Below are 23,535 nucleotides of genomic sequence, written 5' to 3'. Positions count from 1 at the left end.
TCATTTGAGTTATTATTTGGACTTTAGTACTAAAAAAAAATAACCTTTTAATCTAGCAATAGAATTTTTATTTAATAATTTGTCCTGTGTTTCTTGTTTGCGCTACAAGGAAGTTGAAACCATTTACTGCTACTCCAGTTACAGTAAATCCTGTACATTGTGAAAATTCTTCTGAATCTGAGGTGCAGCAGAGGAGGAAGGATTCCTCCACCCTTCTAACAATAGCCTTGTTTATGCAGTTTTGTGCACTGCTGCTGGCATGGAGACGGGAGAGGCATCTCCATCCATTTGAACTCCGCTGCTTCAAGAGCCGCATATACCGTCACCAAGTGCTCCATTTCAAACGCTCTACTATTTATTGAGCTGCTGCAAGGCATACATCTTTGAAGTAGGATCTCCATCATAGTACACTGTTTGGAGATATCATTTAAAATTCTCTTAAAGACAAACATAGATTGTGAAGGTGTTTTGACCTCCCAGATATTGACTGACCCCTGGAAGGAATAGTTTTGGTTGATGTTGTCTTTTATATTGTCTTTTCTTTCATGATAAATAATGTTTACTTACGTGAAGTAAATTGCATCTCTCTTGTGTTTTTTTTATTATTTGTATTAATATATTTTATAATCTGAACCTATTATTATTAGTTCTGACACAACAGGCAGTTTTTCAGAAATGAACATTCAAATGCTTTAAGTGCTGTATAATTACATCGTGTTTCTTGTCTCCTGTACCTCAAAGTGCAGCGTGTGAATCTCGCAGTTTATATACTAATGGGAACAGGCATGTCTTGACAACATTTAGAATTTCAGTCTCCACAGCACACACAGCTGTCTGTCTCACGTCTGCAGCTCTTTAGCAGTGTCTTTGCCCAACCACAGAGCAAGAGTGGAAAATAAAACAAAAGTTTCCCTTATTATTATACAAGCTGGTAAATATTCATTATTTTTTAAACTGTAGATCTTTGTCTAGTAATGGGGGGCATTAAGACAGATTTTTTTCAAAACTTACATGTATTTTGTTACAAGTTTCCTGCATGTTTCTTGTTTGTTCTTCAAACTTGGTGATTTGTTTAGCCTTAAAGGTTGCTCCTCCAGAGTTTTCCTTAATGCGTTGCACCCCAGGATCCCCAGAGTGCAGCCGCCACTGGATGAGCGAATCTTCTCCACACAGCCTGGTGTCACTGCCGTCTACAGTGTGAGTGACAAACTTTTCTTTTTGAACTTAATTTTAGGCGGAACATGAATTGCTTTCAAATATGTTTTTTACTTTTTCTCAGCTTCTGTAAACCAGAAGCATTTTTTCCCCCATAACAGTTGTGGAATTTTTGCAAATTCAATGTAAAAAAAAAACCTAAATTTCTAAAGCTTTGGATTTGGGAGAGGATCAGTCGGATTTAAAGTGAGGACAGGAAAGGAGGCAAAGGCCTCTTTATACTTTTTGTCAGACGTCGCTTCCGTGATGCAACTGAAGCAAACATTGCGTGGACCAAGGAGGCCAGTAATAAACAGTGAGGCCTGGCATGGGAAAGCACATATTTTATTGTTGTTTTCTCAGGCAAAATTGCTACTTTGCATGTTGCTATTTTCTCTGCAGCCTCACCTGAGGACGATGTTAAAGTTTGGGGAAACTTGTATTAAAAAGATTGATTGAAGGCATATTTCTAAAATAAAGCAGAGCTCTTATATGAATCATCTTTAACTCATCCCCTTTAATGTCTGGAAAAGACGTGATTTGGCATGTTAGATGGCTAATAGTATAATCAAGCCAAATCCTTTTCTTATTTCTAGACTATATTTATAGTTACATAAGTATTTTCTGATAACCTGATGCTCTCGAGTCACTACAGAACAGATCCAGTGCGACTGTCCCGAAGTTACAAACAAATAGTTTATACAATAGCACGTCATTAAACTATACCATTTTCTGCTGATGTTTCATCTTCATCCATGACACCAGTGTTTTTTTTTTTTTTTCATGTGCTTCCGCATCACTGTGGTACTTCCATGCCTCACAATCCGAGATTTGCATGGTTACAGTGTTCTTTGTTGTGTTTAATATAAAATGCCTTTGATGACTTGGAACACACACTTTTGCCTGTTGCAGGTTGACCTGTTCTCTCTGCCATTTCACAAGCGATGGTGTTGACTCCCCTTCATGCTAGACTGAAGCTCGAGCAGCCCAACTAATTAATAACGCCGTTCAATGAATTTTTTTCTCGAATATTATCGAATAGTTGTTGCAGCCCTATTTTCCATAAAAGTTAAGATATTAAGTTGAAGTTTATCTCATTACAGATGCGCTGATTTCAAACATTTTATCTTTTTCTATAGAAGTTTACAAAACATAAATTGTGCAGCTTATTTATGTTCAAAATCTTTGTAAAATTCAGTGGGTGCGGCTTATATTTGGGTGCGCGTAATAGTCCGGAAATTACGGTACTTAAGTGATTATTGAGGTTCCTCACACACCGATCTAAATATGACTGAAATTTGATTCTTGTAGAAAGTCATGTGGATTTTCTGTATACAATACATTCATATTCAGTGTTTCTCCCTAGAGTTCATGACTGCTGTGAGCCAGTATGGTCTGAACTACAAAGCATCCACAGCGCTGTCTTTTGCTGCTAAATTAACCGAACACGAAAACACACACTTATACCAAAGACAGCTAAATAAATATTTTGAAATAAATGCAGCACTTATTTTGACATTGAGAGGAAATGTGTACTGACATTAAGAGACGTTTCAGTAGTCAGTCAGGGAGACTGGTGACATGAAAACTTTGAGAGAGATGAGTGTGTAAAGGTGAGGCATTGGATCCCAGTAGTCAATCAAATGCAGGTAATAAGAGATTTAATTGGTCATTTTTATAATTGTTATTTAAATTGTCTATTCATTTCACATTGTGTACAATCCCCCCTTCTTTTCTTGGAATGTGGATTTCCATTAAAGACTTTACATTGGGTCTTGGACAGCTGCTCTTTAAACAGATTCACTGAATCCCAACATTCATTGAGTTGCGCTACCTGTACATGAGCAATACCTGCCAGCTTCGTCTAAAGTGTCGTCTTTTTTTTTTTTTTCTTTTCTTAAAAAGGGTCTTTGGTTATGGTGTTCATAATGCTTTCCTTTTGGTCACATTTAAAATGGAGTACCATCCAGGAAATGTTGCATTTAAAATAGCTCTGTGTCTTGAAGCAGAGGAGAGGTGTGCTGTGTTACAGTTAGGAAGATGAAGCAGTGAGAGTCAGGAAGAGTGTCTTGCAGTTAAACAGCTGTAAGAAGAGGTTTAGCAGTGTCTGGGTATTATGGAAAGGACAATTTAGATGTGTTTGTGATAATTTGTTTTTTGCAGTAGTTTTTGGACTTGTGATGCTCCAGCCGCAGGCCTGCAATTAAATGAATTCTTGTATGAATGATCTACATCTCTCAGGTTTTAATATAAGCCCCTGTCTTGAGTGGTTAGGTAAGCTGTGTTATGCCTGATCCAGTCATATAAATAAGATAAGAGGAGTAACAATACACAAAACACGATTTAATATGGCACAATGTAAAGTATTGGTCCACAACTCCCAGATTCTTTGTGTCGTAACTTACTTGAACCTGAATTGCTCCCAAACACCTGAGTTTAAAGACTTGGGAATCATCTATGCTGAAGAATGTAGGGTGTAGTATAATAGTATGCTGGCAGAAAGAAAGGCCTTTTTTTTCTTTTTTCATTTTCACCCCGGCACGTTCCTATTTAGAACTCGCGCCAGGGCTCACCCACAGTCTTGCGGTTCTCGACGCCTTTCCATTTCTCCTTTCTCTCTTTAGCGCCCGCCCGAGTTTCCTCGTGGACCGGCGCGCCTTTTCTTAGCGTCCAACCGAGTGCACTCGCCGGCCGGCATGCCTTTTCTCCGGCGCCTTCCTGCGCTTAGTCACCGTTAGGCGACCCTTTCGCTCTTCTCTGCTTTGTGGCTCTCTCTCCGTGACTAGTGTCTCGCTCCTCTTTATTGCCACCGGCGAACTGAAACAGATCGCATTGATTAGTCTAATCAGCTGCAGGTGTTTCTTACCCTTCGTTCTGTCCGGTTTCGCCCTCCATTCGCTCACCGCTGGCACAATGCCCCCTCATGAAAAATGTATTAGGTTGCTTACATTTTTTAAGAAAACAGGGTGTGGTGGTGTTATTAGTTTCTTGTTTTTGAATTTGTGCTTTCTCTTTGGTGGGTTTCAGGTTCAGAGACCCCCTGGCCCACCCTACACAGCCCATGAAATCAGCAAGGGACATCCAAACCTTGCGGCCACGCCGCCGGGCCATGCCTCTTCACCCGGCCTTTCTCAGGTATCAGTTTCCACAGTATCCACTGCGCATCTGTATGGCCACCCTAAAGCCTGGGAGGCAGGAGGAGGGGTGAGTTCACCCATGCAGCTGGGTGTGTACGTCTGTGTGTGTGTGTGTGTGTGTGTGTGTGTGTGTGTGTGTGTGTGTGTGTGTGTGTGTGTGTGTGTCTGTGAACACAACGTGTTCATTAAAATCAGGTCTTGGTATTAACATTGTCTTAAAGCAAATCTACACTACGCATGCTTCAATAAACTCCCAGGCTGATGAGTCACAGGTGTTCCCTCTGAGAAAGCAGCTGAAATCCCTGTTCATTAATCATCATTGTCTCAGTGTGATACAGAATAGTAAAAAAACTATTTTTGTCTTGTCTGTTCTCTAATGTTAGCAACATTTTTTTTTTTTTTTTTTTTTAAAGGAAATAGCAAATTTAATGATTGTAAGGCACACATTAGGCCTCATTCATCAAGCTGGTTGTGAGTGGATTAGTTTGTAAATCTTTTGTACGTGCATTCATTCAATAAAATATTCATCAAATTCATCAAATTTTGGAGAAATGTTTATGCTCCTGAATGTGCGTACAAATGCAGTGCTGCTTTTTTCTGTATAAGTCACAGTGACAGGTTTTAAATCCGTGTGTATTTCAGTTACACAAAAATTTAATATATCTTTTGTGAACACTATTTGTTTCATATTAATGTTATTGATAAAAGAAATATACATAGGAACCAAGCCTAGATAAATCCATTAATAAGATCAGGCATTTAATTAAGAATGCCAGCATAGAAATAGAGGAAGTACTGCAATGACTCAGCGTCGAAGTTGATTTGGTTTGCCACGGGATCTTCTTTTATCATTGTGCTGCACTTTATTAGCGCCACACCTAAGTGACCAATCTGATATGTCTCAAGCTGCAATGTGCCGTATACTCCCTAGTGTGTCGCGTGACTTCATGTGACACCCTCTTTCTTTCCCAACACTGAATCAGAGCAAGAAATTGCTGGCCCAAAGTTGCACAGACTTGTTTTGAATATATAAAACACATTTCCCTGTGTTATGTGCTTGATGTCCGAGATCATCTTCGTATTGTTTTTTATTTTTTCCTCCACTCATGTTCCCTTATTTATTCACATTTCCTGCCCATTTTTCATAAATTGGCTACAGATTTTGTCCTTTTTAAAAGGTTATTATATTTAATGGCACACACATGAATCCACATAATTTGTCACTGCATTTTATGGAGTTTTGTGGGCATGAACCAAATGCAAATCAGTTGTACCGTGCACACTCATGGTAATTTAGGGATAGTTGGCATTCAAGAACGTAGGCACGCGAATACAATGGACATCAACCTTTCAAAAACGTTTATAAATCCAGTGGAACATATTTGTTCGGTTTGACTTAAACAATTACATACAACGTTAAGATTTGATAAATGAGGTCTGGTGTTGCAAAAAAGTGAGCTTTAATACAGAAATTGCTATTCTTGCGTTATCATTGAGCTCAAAACACTAATGCATTTAAAAATGTCTTTAAATTTGCCTGCTTAGCTCGCACTGGGGTTTAACCTGCTCTTGTGCATGTCAAATAGTTTCCTTCAGTTCATCTGAGAACAAGTGGTCATGCACCAGGTCTGCGCATTTTTGTTGGCGATGTTTCTGTATAAACTGTCTGCTCGCAAACATACACGCTAGCATAAATACTCAGTACACCCAGCTGATTGTTTCAAAAATAGAAAGTCAGTCATGGTGACTCAGCTGTTCTGGAGCTTGTTCTGCTTCTGTGCCGAGCGCTCGGATTTCCACTCTACGCCTGCACAGCTTTGCCCTCGAACTCTGCTATTAATAGTAAGTCAAGTTTACATGCTCCAAGGGGCTACTCCTTGGTCGTGCGCAGCCACCACTGAATGGTGAGGGTTGAGCTTACCTCTGTTGCTCGTCTGCCTCTGTAAGCCGTGTGACTCCACTGTCTGTGCCTCGCACTCCGTCTCTCCCCCTCTCACTCACTCGCTCTCTCCTGAAGGCAGTGCTGAGGAGATGGCAGATTTGTCAGTGTCAGCAGACCGCAGTGTGCTCAGAAGCAGGGAGTGGGCATTCTTGCTCAGTCACCTGCACACGCAGAAGCTTGCAAAAAAGCAGGCCAAGCATGGTCTGCTGTCAGATTTTTTACAGAGACTCCCAGAATTTTTTAATCACTTTACTGTTCTGTGTTTCTTTTTTTTCATCATTTTGTCTTGGACACCCATGACTCTGTAGTCGCCATATACATCGGGTCAGAATGCCGGTACAGCCCCGCTGGTCTACTCACCACAGACGCAACCAATGAACATCCCACCTCAAAGCCGCCCGGTGAGTATAATCCTTTCAGCCACATTTACATTGTATTATTATTTAGTTTTTTTACCGTCTGGTAACTCAGAAAGGCCTGATTATGTCTGGATACCTAAAAACTGCTTGATCCTGTTGCTATTGCTAATGGCGTAGTTACTATCAGTGTTGTGATGCAAGTGAAAACATGCTACGCTTGAGCTTTAGGCTTCAGCTTAGACATCTTGGCCGTTAGGAACTACCTGCCTTTCACAGCTTGTGGTTTTAAAGTGTTTGTGTGTTGTTTTATCTTTCTCTTTTTCTCTCTTCCTTCCTGCCTCTGCTTTCTTCCACCCTCATGCCTGCTCAGTTTGCCCAAGGGCCTCGTCCTACCCATCACCAGGTAACGTACACCCTTGCATGGCTCCACGTCACACTATAGACTGTGCTCTGTTTTTGCAGCTAAAGCTCACTGAAGTGTTGTGACTTTGTCAAACTGCCCCACTTCCCCTTTACTGATATTGATTGTTTGATTCTGAATATTTGCACCTGTCCCATCTGTGGCCTGCATGCACCCACTTAGATCAGATTAGATCTTTTGTGAAAATGACTGTAGCTTGTTAGAGGTGCCTGGATTTTGTTTGCTACACTTTGATTTAAGATTAGATCGGAACAATGCAATCTGACTGACCAGCACGTGTACAGGATCAATACAACGCCTTCACCAAAGGTTGACCTTATAGTGGATAAGTGTAGGGTTGGGGTGGACAAGGGGAGTAGGGCTAGACAAGTCAGAAACCCAGGTACCTGTTGTGTGCACTCAGTTTTTTTGTTTGTTTGTTTTTTTGTTTCTTTCAGAATCTGGGGTATGTAGAAATATGTAAACACTGTCAAAGGTCCAGTGCAATGCAATTAAATAAATTACCATTTAGCACAATAAGCAGTCACTGCCTTGTTTATCTTTTACACCCATAGATTTAGACTTAAGTTTTTTTATGACTATTCTTTTTATTTTTACCATTTTTTTCTCTGATAATGTGATCTCTGTGTACTTGTTCTTTTCTGTTGGTGTGTATTTAAGTGAAGTAGCGAACTAACTCCCCATAAATTACCATATGTGAGATGCCACTTCTAAAGGCTAGTCATTTAAGTTTTCAGGCAACCAGATCATAGGACTGCACAGCACCTTGGAGCTTCCACTTGCCTGCAGTGTTAACTCAAGAATTTATCATTTGCCCATTGTAGGGGGTTTAAAACATGGAATTGACTATGACTTTATCCTCATTGGTTTTGGTTCAGTTTCTTTCTGTAGTGAAGGTTACTTATTGGCTCAGGTGTTTCTTTTGAGAAGTGCAACCAAGGTTCATTCTGTACAAGAGGAACATTTGGAAAATATGAGCATTGATTTTTGTCTGATAGACAGCTTTTTTGATGTTTCAGTGAAATATGGTGTGATATTTTATGGTGTGAATATCTGGTGTGATCTGTATTCTTATATAGAAGCATGTTATCAGTGAATTTGCCCTACATGCAGAAACAACATGATTTAAGAGTCTTTGCCGGGACTTTAGTCTCTTGCACTCTAGTTGGGGAGGGTACAATGAGGAAGTAGTATGCTTAGTTTGCTGTGTTTATTCTGAATGGGGGTTAGTGGGGCACATTTGCCCAGCCTTCATGCGGATGATGACACTGTTTCCTTAACCGCTCACTGCCTCTTTCGGTTTTGGAAAAAAAAAAGGGAAGCAGAGCTGATCAGATTGCAGACTCTTTGCATGCTCTTAATGCAACAGAGAGCTCTTTTTGTTGTTTGAATGTCTCTCAGTCCCTCCATACCAAATAGTGCACAGTCCCATTAGACTCTCTCTTTTTCCTGCTTCAATTTTCAAGGGAGGATTCAGACCCATACAGGTAAATTGCTTTCCTAAAGAAATGCATGGCATGAAGTTCTTATTCTTCAGTGACACTTAGTTATCCACTCCCCTATCCTGTGCACTGCCCATTTATAGGGTTGCAACAAATATTCAGATAAACTTTGTAAATGGGAAAATAATTTGAGGTCTGAGTTGTCTGCTTTTAAACTCCTAATTTCCATAGATTTTGGTAGTTGCCAAATTGTGTTCTTCCATCACAAATGGTTTTGGTGCCAGTACACTCTTTATTTTTCTTAGCCTCACAGCACTTAATTTTTAATGATTCACTGTAGAGTAGTAGTTACATCTAACTAACAATATGGAACAAAATCAAGCCAGTCTGCAAAACCTCATGAAAGCGTCCAAGATTTGTGAAATGGTAATGTCTAGTCTAGCCTGTGCCAGGATTTCTTAGACTTTTTATGGCAAGGGACTCCTTTAATAAATTTCACACAAACCCTTAGTATATTTTTATGAAAATATCCATTTATTCATATATTTAGCTTAGTGGCTGAGATTTCACGCACGTGCAAAACAGAGTATTTCAACGCATTACAAATCGTATTTCTGGTACGAAGTCAGTAGCCACAGTGACACTGCTCTAACTCTAAAAAGTGACTTAATTAAGGGGTTGTGATTTCCACTTCTGTAGCGTACACAACCAAAATATAACATAATATGCTTGAACATGAAGCATGAACCTGGTCTATGTGAGACATGTAAAGCCTGTGAGTGGCTGGCAGACCTCTAGCTAAATTCGCCTGGCAAAACTACACAACCCAGTGTGATGGAGATAAAAAAGAAAATTTTCTGTTAAATGTTCTTGTTACAGCACCTTGTGATATATTTGCTTTTGAAGTAGACTTTACTAAAAATAAACAAAGATATTAGTAAAGTTTAATATAGAGGCTTGTCCAACACAATTAGTAATTATATAAAATAATAAGCTTATAGATGTAATGCAGTGATATTTCAGTATTATTTGTATTTTGCTATTAATCATATGGACCTTAAATATTTCTTAATATTATACAGTATTCAGGATTTGGCAGTATATTGGAAAGGAAGATTAAAGGTTGCAGCCCTATATTTATTTTTTGTCGTCCACCCCCCCACCTCATTTCCAATCTACGCCTACACATGTTTCAAGGCTACTTCATAAACCTTAACTTCTTCTACCTGCATTCAAAGAGCATTAAGAGATCATCTTTATTCTTTTCAGTCAGAGGCATTACATCAATCACTTATAGATGATTGTCTTGGAATCGTTTGATTAATTGAAATACGCCAAAAGCAAATCAAGACCAGTAATTTTACAGTTTCTTGGGAATTTCCTTTAAAAAAAAAAAAAGCTTAGTCACGAAAATTTATTTCTTTTTCTTTAAGTATTTTCTGGTGCTTAATGGGACACCACTGTACTTGAATCATGAGAGCAGCCAAATTAATGCATTGTGTCTATCACTATGTGCGATAGTTGTTCATCACTAATGTTGGTAATATTGGTTAATGCAAACGCATCAAACATATGTATTGTCCACTTTTCATGCTAGTTTAATTGCCCCTTTAAGTTTTAGTGCATGTCAGTTAAAATATATGAAAGTTTTCATTTTGTATCTTGCATGTCATAATTAATAAAGCTTCTCTTTAACCCGTAAGAACCCGAACATATTTGCCTTTATAGGATATTTATAGGTGTTTTATGACCTAATGGACCACATATGAAACAAATTTGTAGAATACTTTTTAAATACAACACCTCCTTCTAAAATATCTGTAATGTTACATATATGTCATGTTGGGTGTTTATGGTGAATATTTAATGTTACTAAATGTTTTATTATCTTGGGTATTCATTCCTCAACTGAATTTTATTGTTGTTTTTTTGTTAATAAAACACATTTTTCTGTTTTTTTTTTCCATAACATATCAAAATGATTCTTTTGATGTCCATGATGCATAACAAACAACATGTTTCAAAACTACATTAGGTTTAACGATAACTTGTTTTCAAAAACAAGGTTTTCCCTTTTTATAGCTTTCCACAACATATCTCAAAACTTTGATTAGCTTTAATAACTTAAATAAAAACACACACTTGCTTTTTTACTTTTTTCACATCATACAGTCGTGTGCAACTTAGGCAGTTGTGAAAAAAATGCGTGAGAGAATGAAGAATAAAAATAGTAACAATAAGTAACAAAGTAAAAAAACACAAATCAAAATCAATATTTGGTGTGACCACCATTAAACTTTCATTTTTTACACTCGCACACAGTCGGGGACTTTTGTAGGTTTTTTGTCGGAGTCAGGTTTATGATTAATCAATTATACCAATCAGGTGTAATCATCAATTTTGTATGTAGGTTCAAACAGTCATTAAGTAAAACAGCAACCGCTGTGTAGGAGCTTGAATCTGGTGGAGGAACAGCCAAATTTTGCTACTAAGGTGTGGTGGTGGAAGACATTTTCATGTCACAGGTTGTACATAATGGCAAGACTAAGCACAGCACCAAGACACACAGTAGCAAGTTTTCTCTGAGGCAAAGATTTTAAATCAGACTGGGTTTTCAAAATGGGCTGTTCAAACTATTTTGTTAAAACACAAAACACAGGCAATGTTGTGGACTATAAAAACATTGGTTGTCCAAGAAAACTTAATTCAGCACATGAAAGACGCATCATGATTACTTTGACATCAGAAGATGTCCGGCAGTTCCTTGCGCACAGAACTGGTGGAAAACGGTGTGACTCGGGTACACCAATGTACACCAAGTTCCTTCAAAAACTGTGCGCAAATGCACCGCAAACAGCAAGAAGAATTGATGGTCACACAAATTGTTAATTTGATTGGATTATTCTTCTGTTCATTTACTATCCATCTTGTTAATTGATCAACTTTAAACACTTTACAGCATTTTTTCACACCTGCCTAAAACCTTTACACAGTACCGTATTTAAAAATGATATTTTATATTTTTAAATGTTATGTTTAGCCTCAAATTATTGTTTAGTTTTATTTTACAAACATGAAAATGTGCAAACTGAATAAAAATAAATAAAACTGCTTCTCACCTGAGGTCTATCTAGCAAGATAAACATGTACACAGTGCAAAAAAACTGTAAACAATAAAAATGCTCAGTGGAAACAACACTTTTCCACCTTGTTTACTATGTTTGAACAGTTATCACCTTTTAAAAATGTTCTTGGGAATTTAGCCTAGGGCAGATGTAAACATTTATACAGGTTTCTGTTCTCAGTGAAGCAAAGATGCATGTCACATTTTTTCAAAGAAGTGGTGATTGCATTGACTTTGCAGAATTTGCAAGGACCCCAAGTATCACATTTTGCAGGTCACTGTGCAGCCTGGTCAGTGCAAACATAATTTGGATCATAATCAGGAAGCTTTAGATTCAGTGCTGCAGATGGGGAAAAGAATCTGCAAATACGTTGCAGTTTTTTTTTTATGGCTCAACCACAGTGTCACTTCCTATGCTAAGTGCTGTTTTTTCCTCAGAGACACCCCGATAAATCAAATTATATTCCAGAGGAGGAACAACATGTATTCATATATCAGCAATATGAATATAGATGTAACTCGTTTACCCTGGTAAAATGTAATACACCACATGTTATTGAAACATCCAAGTTTTGGAAATGTCATGGCAAAATAAAACATTGTCACATGACTTCACTACAGTCACATTGACATTCAGTGACTGCAACTTAGGAGCTTTAAGAGTAAAAAAAAAAATAATAATTTTCCTTTGGTTAGGGATAAAGCTTCACAGAGTCCTTTTTAGATCTTCAGCAATGTTAGTGACACCTGAGTCACTGTGGGTTCTTACGGGTTAAGAAAACAAAAGGTATAGTTGTCACATTGTCAGAACAACTGTAATTATTCCATAGTGTACACGTCCAGGAAATGAACCAATCCTTTGACTCACCAAGGTTTGTGCTTAGTCTATGAGCGAGTGTAGGTGTGCCTGACTGTTTCACGTGCTTTTATCTCTCCCAGTTTTTCCAGAGGACTCAGATGCAGCCTCCACGGCCCACCATTCCAAGCAACAGCCCTTCAATTCGACCTGCCTCTCAGGCCCCAAATGCCACTGTATACTCACCAAGCCCACCCATCATGATGTCCATGACGCCGATGCCCTTTGCTTCCCCCCAGGCTGCCCAGTACTACATACCCCAGGTCTTGCACACCAAAGAGAAATTACTTTGTAGTTATAGATATGTATGTATATATGTGTGTGTGTGTGTGTGTAATATATATATTATTAAATATTATTATATATTATTTATTTATATTTATATATATCTCACACACACTGGTAGAGATGGTGTTGGTGTGAAGATTGTGGGTGTAGTGGTGGGAAAGGTCAAGAGTCATGTATGTACTTTGTTGCTTTGCATTAGTCACTGAGTGTCCTTATAGTTCAGAGCTGCAATAAGTTTTTAAACATTATCCACATCAACCTTAAAATAGTTATTTCAGTCGTTTTTGTGCCGTACTATTGTGCATAGAATTGCTCATTATTAAATGTGTTACAGTATCGCCACAGTGCTTCTCCATATGTGGGGCCTCCACAGCAGTACTCAGTTCAACCCACAGGTCCCAACACCTTCTACACCGGACCTAATCCTGGAGAGTTTCCTCCAGCATATGGTAAATTCATTTCCAGTTCATTTCAGCCTTTCCAGTCATACTTATACATTTTGTATATATTTTTTTTCTTGTTGGATGTTATTATGCTTACGGTTTACATGTTGGTGTACAAATAAAACTGATACTGTTTTTATTACTGTCAGCTACAGGGACTCCATACTATGCTGGTCAGGCAATGTACACCCCGTCTCCATCCATATTAGTGCCTACACCGCAGCAACCTCCACCTGCCAAGCGGGAGAAGAAAACAGTGCGTGTGTTTACACTTTGTTTCAGTATTGATTCATTATCTGAGTAATGAGCCTATTTATCTTTGGTCCTGTGCTATTCATTTTTAATCAAGATCCGCATCCGGGACCCTAACCAGGGTGGAAGGGACATCACAGAAGAAATCATGTCAGGAATTGGCGGAAGTCGTAACCCCACTCCACCAGTGGGACGACCCTCCTCCACCCCTACTCCTCCACAGGTAACATATCCAGTCACATACGCATGCAGAGATGAAGCAGCTTCTTTTGGCTGATAGCTGGCTCATAAAACACTGCTTACAGGAGCTTGTTTGTTCTTATATTAGTTTTCAATATTAGAAAGTGTTGATGATTTATTCATGAACATCGTAATGGCCGTTACAGTTGCTGGTTTCTTTTGTTTGGCCAATTTCAGCTTGCCCTTCATTTGCTTTATTGCTTAACAGTAAATTAATAAATCAAACTTATACTAAATAGCTACTGATAACCTTTCTTTTGTAAAACAGAATGTGTTGGTCCAGTTTATTTGGAAACATATTTACCCATTTTCCAATGTGGCCATTGTACTATTTTAAAATATACTTTTGGATTTGTTTGATATTAGACTTCCCTTACCTATTCTTTTACCTGCCTTCATCTTAGTTCTGCCTCACAGCTGTTTCTCATTTTGATTTCCCATGCTGTTCTCTATACAGAGATAGCCCTAGCAAATGCTGTATAATGATGATGCAGTACAGTGACTTAGAGGGAAATCTCTCTCTGTAAAGGGAACACTCATTATTGCATTGTTACTCTTACTTTGTGTCTTCTCTCCCTAAATGTTAACAGTGTTCGTCTCTCCTCTCTTTTCCCATTTCTCTTGTTTGTTTGTCTAATCCCCAAACCCACCCTACCCATGTGTGTGCTGTCTTTGTTTTGTCAACCTCCCCCCCACCCCCCTACAATTTATGCCTGGTGCTTGTCTCTTGCTTTTACCCTCTTGTGGTGGTGTCCCTTCATTTTTCTCTGCAACTCTTTTTCTACTCACTCTTTCTCTACCCACTGACCTTGACCTGTTTCACATGTGTACAATTTCCCTTCTTTCTCCCTTCTTTCTATTTCTCTTTTGCTAGTTTTTATGTCCACACCCTCATTATCCTCACATTTTCTACCTCAAATCCCAGCAGCTGAACCAGATAGTGGAACATGGGCATGTCGTCTATAATGTGGACAGTGCCCAGGTCCTACCTGCTCCTGTCGACTTGAAACCAGGTCAGTCCCATCCTTGCTGTTCCTATCACCCCTTGCGTGCATGACCATTCATCTTGCAATTGGCCAGACACCTTGTACCTCCCTTCTTCATTTTGTGATTTTATTTATTTTTGTTGACTTAATGATTGTTTATACAGCTACACAAATTGTGCCATTTACATTCTCATATGTACATGCATTTGTTTTAATGTACTAATACTTACAAATAAGGTGTTGATCCAGTGCTCAGTATTCTTTTGTATTTTGACTCTTGCCATTTGAATTTTTAATTAACAGTGTCTCTTCTGTGATTTACTTCTCTCTGTCTGTGCTTGCTACAGATGACAAGCCAAAGCTTGAGAGTTACGTACTAAAATCTTCATCACCAGGACTGCGAGCTGTGGAGCCACCCGTGCAGAGGCGAGAGCCCAGCAGCCCTGCCCCTGACCCACATCTCCCAGAGAAATCCGAGCTTCCTTCCTCAGACCCAGAAGTGTCCCAGAGTGTAGTTCCAACCACTGATCCCTCTCTTACCCCCCAGCCCATCTCCACATTGGATGCAGCCGAAAAGCCCACCTCTCTAACTGAACCCAGTCGAACAAAATCCGTCACACCAGAGCCAGATAAACCAGAGCCTGAGCAAGTGCCCCTTGAGGTTTCAGCTTCTGAAGCACAGGCTCTAAAAGCCATCAATGGACTGACTGAAACAAACACTGCTCCTCCTCATGACGACTCCAAATTGCTGCCCTTGTCCCAGTCATCCACCGAGTCTGATACTATCCTGGAGACCTGCAGTTTGGATGTAAAGGCTGCAACTCCCCCAGTTTTGGAAAATGTTTCTTCAGGCACATCGACCCCTTCCCTGCCAACCACCATTGATGCTGCTTCAATTAGTGCTGTTCCCGCACCTCCTCCAGGTCTCAGTCACCCAGGTCAGGCTCCTGTAGAGATAGGTCTAGCTACAACATCCTCAATACCCTCAACTGGGCCAGAGCTTAAAGATGCTGTAATAGAGGCAGCAATTGCCCTCGAAGAGAAAGTGGAGCCCACATTACAATCCAATCTTAGACAAAGTTCAAGTCAAGGTATATAACAAGTGCATGCGAGTTGTAATAAAATATAACCACAGAGGTCTGCTAATTACGGGTTTCTCTTATGTTTCCGCAGTTGCATCTAGTGTACCAAAGACCTGGAAAAAGCCAACAGAGGATGCTCTTGTAGAGCAGACCCAGTGTCCCGAAACAGAGGTGAGTTTAGCACATTGCTGGCCCTGCATTGTATTTTAATTGGACAAAATCTTTTTCAATTTTACAGAATAAAGTCAACAAGTAGTCCAGCATTTTCCAACATGTATTATTTAAAAATTTAAATGTCTAACAATATTTGCAAGTGATTCACATCATGGCAGATATTGTCAGATCTTCTCACTTTCTGACACTTAATTAAATAAAAAATAATTCTGTATTAGTTCGTAGCAATCTATAGCATCTTAAACATATTAGCCATATGTTTTATTGTTAAATTTTTACACTCTGAAGCAATACAATCAAATACTCCTTTTTGCTTGGCAGAAACAAAGGCACTGTTATGTATGTTAAATGGTGTTGCTTACAGATGTATCTTACAAGCAGAAATTGTATAAATAAGACTGTTTTGTTGAAATGAAGGAAATATGCAGCTTTAAATTACAATATGCAAATAACTTTTAATTTGTAAGAATGCTGTATAAAAAAATATGATTCACAACTCCACAACTGCCTTTTGACTCATTGGAATAGAATTGTGTGTAAAGTTTTCTGCTTTCGTCACAAAAGTCGAGGTGTGGAACCTAGCATTACGCTACAACTTCACAGTAGTGCTAATACAGGAAATTTTTAATTGTGTGTTTGTGTGTTAGGATAAGATGGAGCCAGCTGTAGAAGCTCCAGTTGAGAATTCCAGTATGTCGTCTGTGACCGTGGAGCATCGGGCTTCAGCAGAAACACCAGTAGAAGAGAATGGAGAGCAGGAAACTGAGCCACTGAAGAATGGACCTGAGCAAAGCTCTGAGGCTGAAAGCAACGATGAAGTCCTTACACCTGCACTTCAAGAGCCCAACAGCAACACAATTCAGAGTGAGGCCTACTTTTTGTGACTAGCACACTTAAGAATCTTTTTCACTATGTTTCACGTCTGCTATTGCTCACTTCTACCCTCAGAGCCAGAGCTGAAGAATGGAAAGAGACAATACAATAGAGACTTTCTTTTGGGCTTCCAGTTCATGCCTGCCTGTGTGCAGAAACCAGATGGGCTTCCACCCATATCTGATGTGGTACTGGACAAGGTAAGCCTCCTGAGACATGGGCTTTATTAAAACTTTTAAACGAAATAAGGAATAAGGTTTGACAGCTTTTTGCTTCGCACTCTACTCTTACAGATAAACCAAAATAAGCTGCCCTTGCGGTCGGAACCACGGGGGCTCATATCCAGAGGCCCAGACTTCACCCCAGCCTTTGCAGACTTTAGTAGGCTGATTCCTGCGGGGAGAGGAGTACCAGTGAGTTTCTGAGTGCAGTCACACCCCACTCTTACATATGCATTATATTTGCTGTGCTTTTAAAATCAACACTCGTGCTTTCTTTGAGGTTTTTTTTGTAATGAAAGTGATTAATATTAATGATTAGTCAATTCTAACTAGTCATGTACTTGTTTTTTAACAACCTAATTGCTATTTAATTGATTTTCTTTCACATGACACAATATATAAAAATTTGATAAAGATCTATAGCTGGGTAAAATGTGTCTATGTCTATGGCATATAAAGGTCATTGTTACTTTTTAGTGCAAACTATATCAGAGATATCTATCAAAGAGAGATGCTAGTTTAATAATAGAGGTGAGCAACCCAAACAATGCCTAGTGTACTAATATTTCAGTATTAGTGTGTAATGTAGCACCATGTTGAGCGGTACTCACTGCCACATTCATATATTAAGCAGTGGTCTGTCTCCAGTTATACGATCTCTGCTGTCACTTAGCAAGATGATTGAAACGCATGCTTGCCACACACATCACAATTGTTACTGTTGTATTGGGCCTGTAGCAGGGCCGCTGGAAGTAATTTTGAACAGGGGTGCTGTGAAATTTTAATTTTTAAATTTTTTTTTTTTGACAAAAAAAAACCTATGAGCCTATGGGCCTATTTAGAATACATTTTAAAAAATAACATAGGGCTGTGACGATGGCACTTTTTTTTTTTTACCACCGTGGTGGTAGTGGACCAAATACCGGCGGTGTTGCGGTGGTTGGGGGGTTGTTTTGAAATAATAATAATAATTTAAAAAAAAAAAACAAAGAAACAACACACTAAAGCCTGTAAAGCATTGAAATAAATATCTGTAAATACTGGTAACTTACATAATATAATAAAGTTGAATCCATTAAAAAAAAAATAAATAAATAAAACAGTTTTATATTTCCACACAAAGACGCGTTATAGCCTACCGCTCTGCGCTTTGAGAGGGATGTGGAACACGAGCAGGAAAGAGACCACTGATCTCTTTTTCTGATATCTTCATGTTGTTGTAAAAGGTACGAAGAGCTAATTTTATCTTCCACAAGGGCAAGGCATTTAGGCTATGTTTGCGCAATACCAGAGAAAGCCAAACGAAAATTACCCGCGTGTGTGAAACGCGCTTTACAAATGAGCTTGAAAAATCAATATAATTAAAATTATTAAATTAAAATCCAAAATACACTTAATAGCCTACGTGTGTCAAAATCATTTCCTAAAATATTCATAAGGAATTTATAAATTGTGCAAAATATTTTTAATAGGCCTACATTTTTTAAAAATCTCTCTCTCGCCAATAGGGGGTGCTGCAGCACCCCCAGCACCCCCACTTCCTGCGGCCATGGCCTGTAGTGCAGCATGCACAATATAGAAGTACAAAGTGTCTTGCGGAATTTCCAGTTTACTCAGCTGTCTGACTTCACTAAAAAGTATCATGTTTTGCTCCTGTTATTAACTAGTGTCAAACATTTTTCAGACTCTTTTTTTAAATAATCCATGACTTAGATTTTGCAGTGGATATAAAAGTCTACACACAATTAAGACAGAAATTCGCTTTCCTCGTAATAATGCCAGGACACACACCCACTCACGGTAACGTCTTTCCACGATGCCAACGCATAACCCATGCACACTCGCGGATTGACGAGCCTTCACCTGGCATCCTCCAATTTCCCACACATCCCCATGCATGCCGTCAGCTCTGCCCGGTATCTCTCTCTCCGGTGTCTGTTACATCCTGTGTAAACAGGGCCGTTTCTAGGCTTGGGCAAGATTCCTATTGTCACCCCCATGGCTCTGCCATCCCATCACTATGCTCCACTTCCACACCATACAAATCATTAGCAATCTTGCATAAAAAAGGTTAAATACATTCAATAGTAATGATTGCAAAATTGCCTGAATTCAAGTATGTAAACACGTACTGTATCTTAAACTTCAGCAGAAAAACAGGTAAATAATTTAAATGGGCAAAATGTTTCAAATATCTTATTTTTGTGAAGATTTATGTGATTTTATTTGTTTTATTTAATTCAGCTGTACCTTTTGAGATTTATTTTTTATATTATAATGTTATTTCATTTTGTAAAACCTTTTATAAATTTACAAATATACATTTCAGCATTAATCACTAATGTGTGCAATTTCCTTGATAACCAGTCAATTGGACTCATAAAATCCATTTTATATTTCGCAATCGCAATATTGACCACAAAAATCACAACATGACATTTTTCCCAAATCGTGCAGCCCTAGTTTTGATGGAACATTCAGTGCCTTCGATATCCCTTTTATATCCCTCTTCTGATTGGTACCTTTTAGAAACTCTTAGCAACTCTTTGTGGCTCATGGCTCTTAGTAGAAATGCAACCCCAAACATTCAAACAACAGCTGACTTTTATTTGGTTTTAATCAGAATCGCTTTAATTGATGGAAACAGTACAGACCAAATTGAAATTTACAGTACAGACCAAAAGTTTGGACACACCTTCTCATTCAAAGAGTTTTCTTTATTTTCATGACTATGAAAATTGTAGAATCACACTGAAGGCATCAAAACTATGAATTAACACATGTGGAATTATATACATAACAAAAAAGTGTGAAACAACTGAAAAGATGTCATATTGTAGGTTCTTCAAAGTAGCCACCTTTTGCTTACATTACTGCTTTGCACACTCTTGGCATTCTCTTGAAGAACCTACAATATGACATTTTCAGTTCACTTTTTTGTTATGTATATAATTCCACATGTGTTAATTCATAGTTTTGATGCCTTCAGTGTGACTCTACAATTTTCATAGTCATGAAAAAAAAAAAAAAACTCTTTGAATGAGAAGGTGTGTCCAAACTTTTGGTCTGTACTGTATATATATATATATATATAAACTTTTGGTCTGTACTGTATATATATATATATAAACTTTTGGTCTGTACTGTATATATATATATATAAACTTTTGGTCTGTACTGTATATATAATATATATAAACTTTTGGTCTGTACTGTATATATAATATATATAAACTTTTGGTCTGTACTGTATATATAATATATATAAACTTTTGGTCTGTACTGTATATATAATATATATAAACTTTTGGTCTGTACTGTATATATAATATATATACAGTACAGACCAAAGGTTTGGACACACAAGGTGTATGTACAGGCCTAATTGGGAATTTGACTGATTAGAGCTTCCATTATGAAAGGGTGTGCAGACTTTTGCAATCAGGGTGTTGGTGGTTTTGTATTTGAAATGTTCCCAATTATAATTTTTTTTTATTTTATTTTCCTATTTTTTCACATTAAAGATATAACAAGTCTGTGTGTGTTCATAAGGGTGTGTAGACTTTTTTTATAATCACTGTATGTGTGTCCTTGTGTACTATGCCACAGTAAAACGGCAATCAGTAATATAAAATATTATGCCATATTTATTGCTATTTTATGTTTGCTCTTTAAGCTACTGAATGCAAGTCTGAGGCGGCCTCCTCCTCGCAAGATCATCATGAATGTGTCTGTGAATGATGAGGTACAATTGAAGAAGGCTGAGAATGCCTGGAAGCCTGGCATGAAGAGAGAGAATGCCGCAGAGGACCCCGAGGCCCAGAAAACTCAGGTTAGCACATTACTCTGCAGTAACACGCTTTTGTTGAGGAAAATATATTTCACACTCGCCGCCTGTGCAATAAAATGATCTATCGGATGCCAATATTCTCTTCGAATTCAGTCGTGCTGATTTAATGTGTGGTGTTCAGGAGCTTTTCCGGAGGGTGCGCAGTATCCTTAACAAACTGACGCCCCAGATGTTTAATCAGCTGATGAAGCAGGTGACGGACCTCACCATCGACACAGAGGAGCGCCTTAAGGGTGTCATCGACTTGGTTTTTGAGAAAGCCATTGATGAGCCCAGCTTCTCTGTGGCGTATGGCAATATGTGTAGCTGTCTGGCTACGGTTAGTAAAACATAACATTTTCTTCTTTATGTTTATTGTGCATTTAACCTTATTTGCAATTATAACAGTGGAATTTTCTTTTTATCTTTCTTTTTAGTTAAAAGTGCCCATGGCAGACAAGCCCAACAGCACTGTGAATTTTCGAAAGCTGCTGCTAAACCGCTGTCAGAAAGAGTTTGAGAAGGACAAAGCCAACGACGATGTCTTTGAAAAGAAACAGCGGGAACTTGAAGCAGCTGCTTCAGTAAGCACAGTTTCTCTCTGGGGCCTTTCTCTTCATTTTTCAATTTGCGTATCTCACAGATTAGAAAACAATCTGCTGGGATTGCAAATGATGCTTGAAGTAGATAATCTGTTATCTATGAACCAGTCCTTTTGCAGAATTTCTATTTGGTATCTTTATGTGGAAGATTTTTATTCCTCCTGCGAATTAATGTGACAAAAACGTATGGTTGAAATTTTTAGGCCACTGAACGTGAGCGGTTACAGGAAGAGCTTGAGGAGGCTAAGGACAAAGCGCGCAGAAGATCCATCGGTAACATCAAGTTCATCGGGGAACTGTTTAAGTTGCGAATGTTGACCGAGGCCATCATGCATGACTGCGTGGTAAAACTCCTGAAGAATCATGATGAGGAAAGTCTTGAGTGCCTCTGTAGGCTCCTCACGACCATCGGCAAAGATCTGGACTTCGAGAAGGCCAAGGTAATCAACCAAAGACAGTTTATTAGAGAATTTTTCCTCATTATGCAAATAATGGTAATTAAAGTGGTCCCCCGGAACTCGCGGTGGTTACGTTCTAAGAACCCTAGTGAGTTCCGAAAATCCACGAATTTTGTACTAACCCCTGCAGCCCTTATGATACCTTGGTGAATTCATCTGGACATTACGTTTCTTATAAATTTTATGAAATTTGTTAGTGAAAACATAGTTTAAAATATTATTCCTAAAGTTCCTGAACATTCGTTCCCACTGCGAAATCCCACGAATTTTAAGATAATTCGCAACTTGCTGTTAGTTAGGTTCCAAATTAGAACCCGCAAATTCTAATTCCGAAATTCTAATTTCGAGTTCTGAAACGTGAATTATCGGGGGTTTGTCTGTATAACAACCCCAAAATTGTATACTATTATGCTTTTAAAGTGTACCATATTTATTATGGAATATTTGGTTATGGTCTGGCAGTTAATCATATAATAATGATTATTTTTGATAATTGTCTATTTCAAATGCAGGCTTGTAAATAGTAGATTGTATGCATGGTTAAAAATTATGCCATTTTTCCAGTATCTTGAACAAATCACTGATGTGTTTCTGGACATTGAGCAATTTTTAAATTGGCTGATGAGCTTGTTTTTAAATGCGCTGTTTCATTCAAATAAAAGTCTGAATTAAAGAAATTTTGCTAGAGGTGTAAGGAAGTGTCTTATTTAATAGCGCAGACATTCAATAGGATTTCTCGGCCGTTCTGATATTAAAGTTAGTGTGAGGTTTTGTAAGCTTTTTTCTGCTGCTTATGTAATACTCAGCTTTGTAAAGGTTTCATGTAGCCAAGTTAAAGCCCATGATCTTCAGCTGACCATGTGTTAAGAGAGCACTTGCTAAAGATTTATAGTTAAATCCGAAGAGGCTTGGAGAAATTCTTATAGCTATATTACTCAAAAGGTCTGCCTCATGCTGTTTAGTATTCGAACAGCTGTGCCAAGTGTAAGTGATCATAATGTTTGTGTTACAATGTAACTGACAGCTGTAAAAGTCTTCTAGTGAACATGTTTCCTAAAAGAGTTAAGAGAATGTTATTGTAGTGACAAAAAGGCAAAATATATGAAAAACTACTCATAGGATAGGTATTGGGTTTGTTTGTTTATTTATCTTTTAATGCCATACCAGCATCAATAGCTATTTTATCTGTAGGATCAAGATGGGTACAATAGGACATTACGGCAGTAGAGGTTTAGAGTTTTGTCCCTGTGACAAAAAATCAGTAGTTAGATGTAGACATTCATTTTAACACTCCATAAATATTCCCGTATTTTCTTCTGTGATGGTTTTGGGAAAACTTACATATGTGCCTTCTGAGACTGAGACTTGTGTTGTTAATTGTATTACAGTCCATTATTATATGATTAATGGTCTTGTTTGTTTTGCATTGGTTACATGTTGGGGGTTCTTTTCCAGTTAACAGGAAAGCATCCAACACAGCATCTTGTGTATATTTTCTGGTAGTGTCTGGAAGTTGAGGAATTGTCTTTTGTGGATAGTTTCCGTGTTTTGATTTAGCTTGTGTTGTGTGCACTGGTCCCATTCTATTTTTTTATATGTACAAGTTTACTAG

General features: G+C 38.3%; 1 protein-coding gene and 1 long non-coding RNA gene across 23 annotated transcripts in view; one reads left to right on the top strand and one right to left on the bottom strand.

Moving 5' to 3' along the window:
- eif4g3b (eukaryotic translation initiation factor 4 gamma, 3b) overlaps positions 1 to 23,535 on the top strand; it is a 34,919-nt gene that overhangs the window by 5,452 nt on the left and 5,932 nt on the right. Inside the window, exons 2-20 of one of the 22 annotated variants that reach the window (XM_083569740.1) lie at positions 1,098 to 1,197; positions 4,222 to 4,329; positions 6,582 to 6,674; positions 7,003 to 7,035; positions 8,520 to 8,540; positions 12,559 to 12,738; positions 13,098 to 13,212; positions 13,356 to 13,462; positions 13,556 to 13,681; positions 14,573 to 14,711; positions 15,032 to 15,775; positions 15,858 to 15,937; positions 16,588 to 16,804; positions 16,889 to 17,013; positions 17,107 to 17,226; positions 20,711 to 20,866; positions 21,006 to 21,203; positions 21,301 to 21,447; positions 21,669 to 21,905. In XM_083569740.1, the coding sequence (XP_083425866.1) occupies positions 1,098 to 1,197; positions 4,222 to 4,329; positions 6,582 to 6,674; positions 7,003 to 7,035; positions 8,520 to 8,540; positions 12,559 to 12,738; positions 13,098 to 13,212; positions 13,356 to 13,462; positions 13,556 to 13,681; positions 14,573 to 14,711; positions 15,032 to 15,775; positions 15,858 to 15,937; positions 16,588 to 16,804; positions 16,889 to 17,013; positions 17,107 to 17,226; positions 20,711 to 20,866; positions 21,006 to 21,203; positions 21,301 to 21,447; positions 21,669 to 21,905 (3,046 nt within the window). Of the gene's footprint in view, positions 1 to 1,097; positions 1,198 to 4,221; positions 4,399 to 6,581; positions 6,675 to 7,002; positions 7,036 to 8,519; positions 8,541 to 12,558; positions 12,739 to 13,097; positions 13,213 to 13,355; positions 13,463 to 13,555; positions 13,682 to 14,572; positions 14,712 to 15,031; positions 15,776 to 15,857; positions 15,938 to 16,587; positions 16,805 to 16,888; positions 17,014 to 17,106; positions 17,227 to 20,710; positions 20,867 to 21,005; positions 21,204 to 21,300; positions 21,448 to 21,668; positions 21,906 to 23,535 lie in introns of all 22 variants that reach the window. The other 21 variants (XM_083569741.1, XM_083569737.1, XM_083569726.1 and 18 more) reach the window with 21 other exon arrangements.
- LOC310741742 lies at positions 2,839 to 6,574 on the bottom strand. Its single transcript, XR_014538046.1, has 2 exons — positions 6,253 to 6,574; positions 2,839 to 4,011 (listed from the first exon to the last, which is right to left on the bottom strand). It is a non-coding gene; the product is annotated as an uncharacterized lncRNA (long non-coding RNA).

The sequence above is a fragment of the Silurus aristotelis genome (assembly GCF_946808225.1).
Source record: "Silurus aristotelis genome assembly, chromosome: 19".
Lineage (NCBI taxonomy): Eukaryota > Metazoa > Chordata > Actinopteri > Siluriformes > Siluridae > Silurus > Silurus aristotelis.
This window is presented reverse-complemented; position numbering and strand designations above follow the sequence as displayed.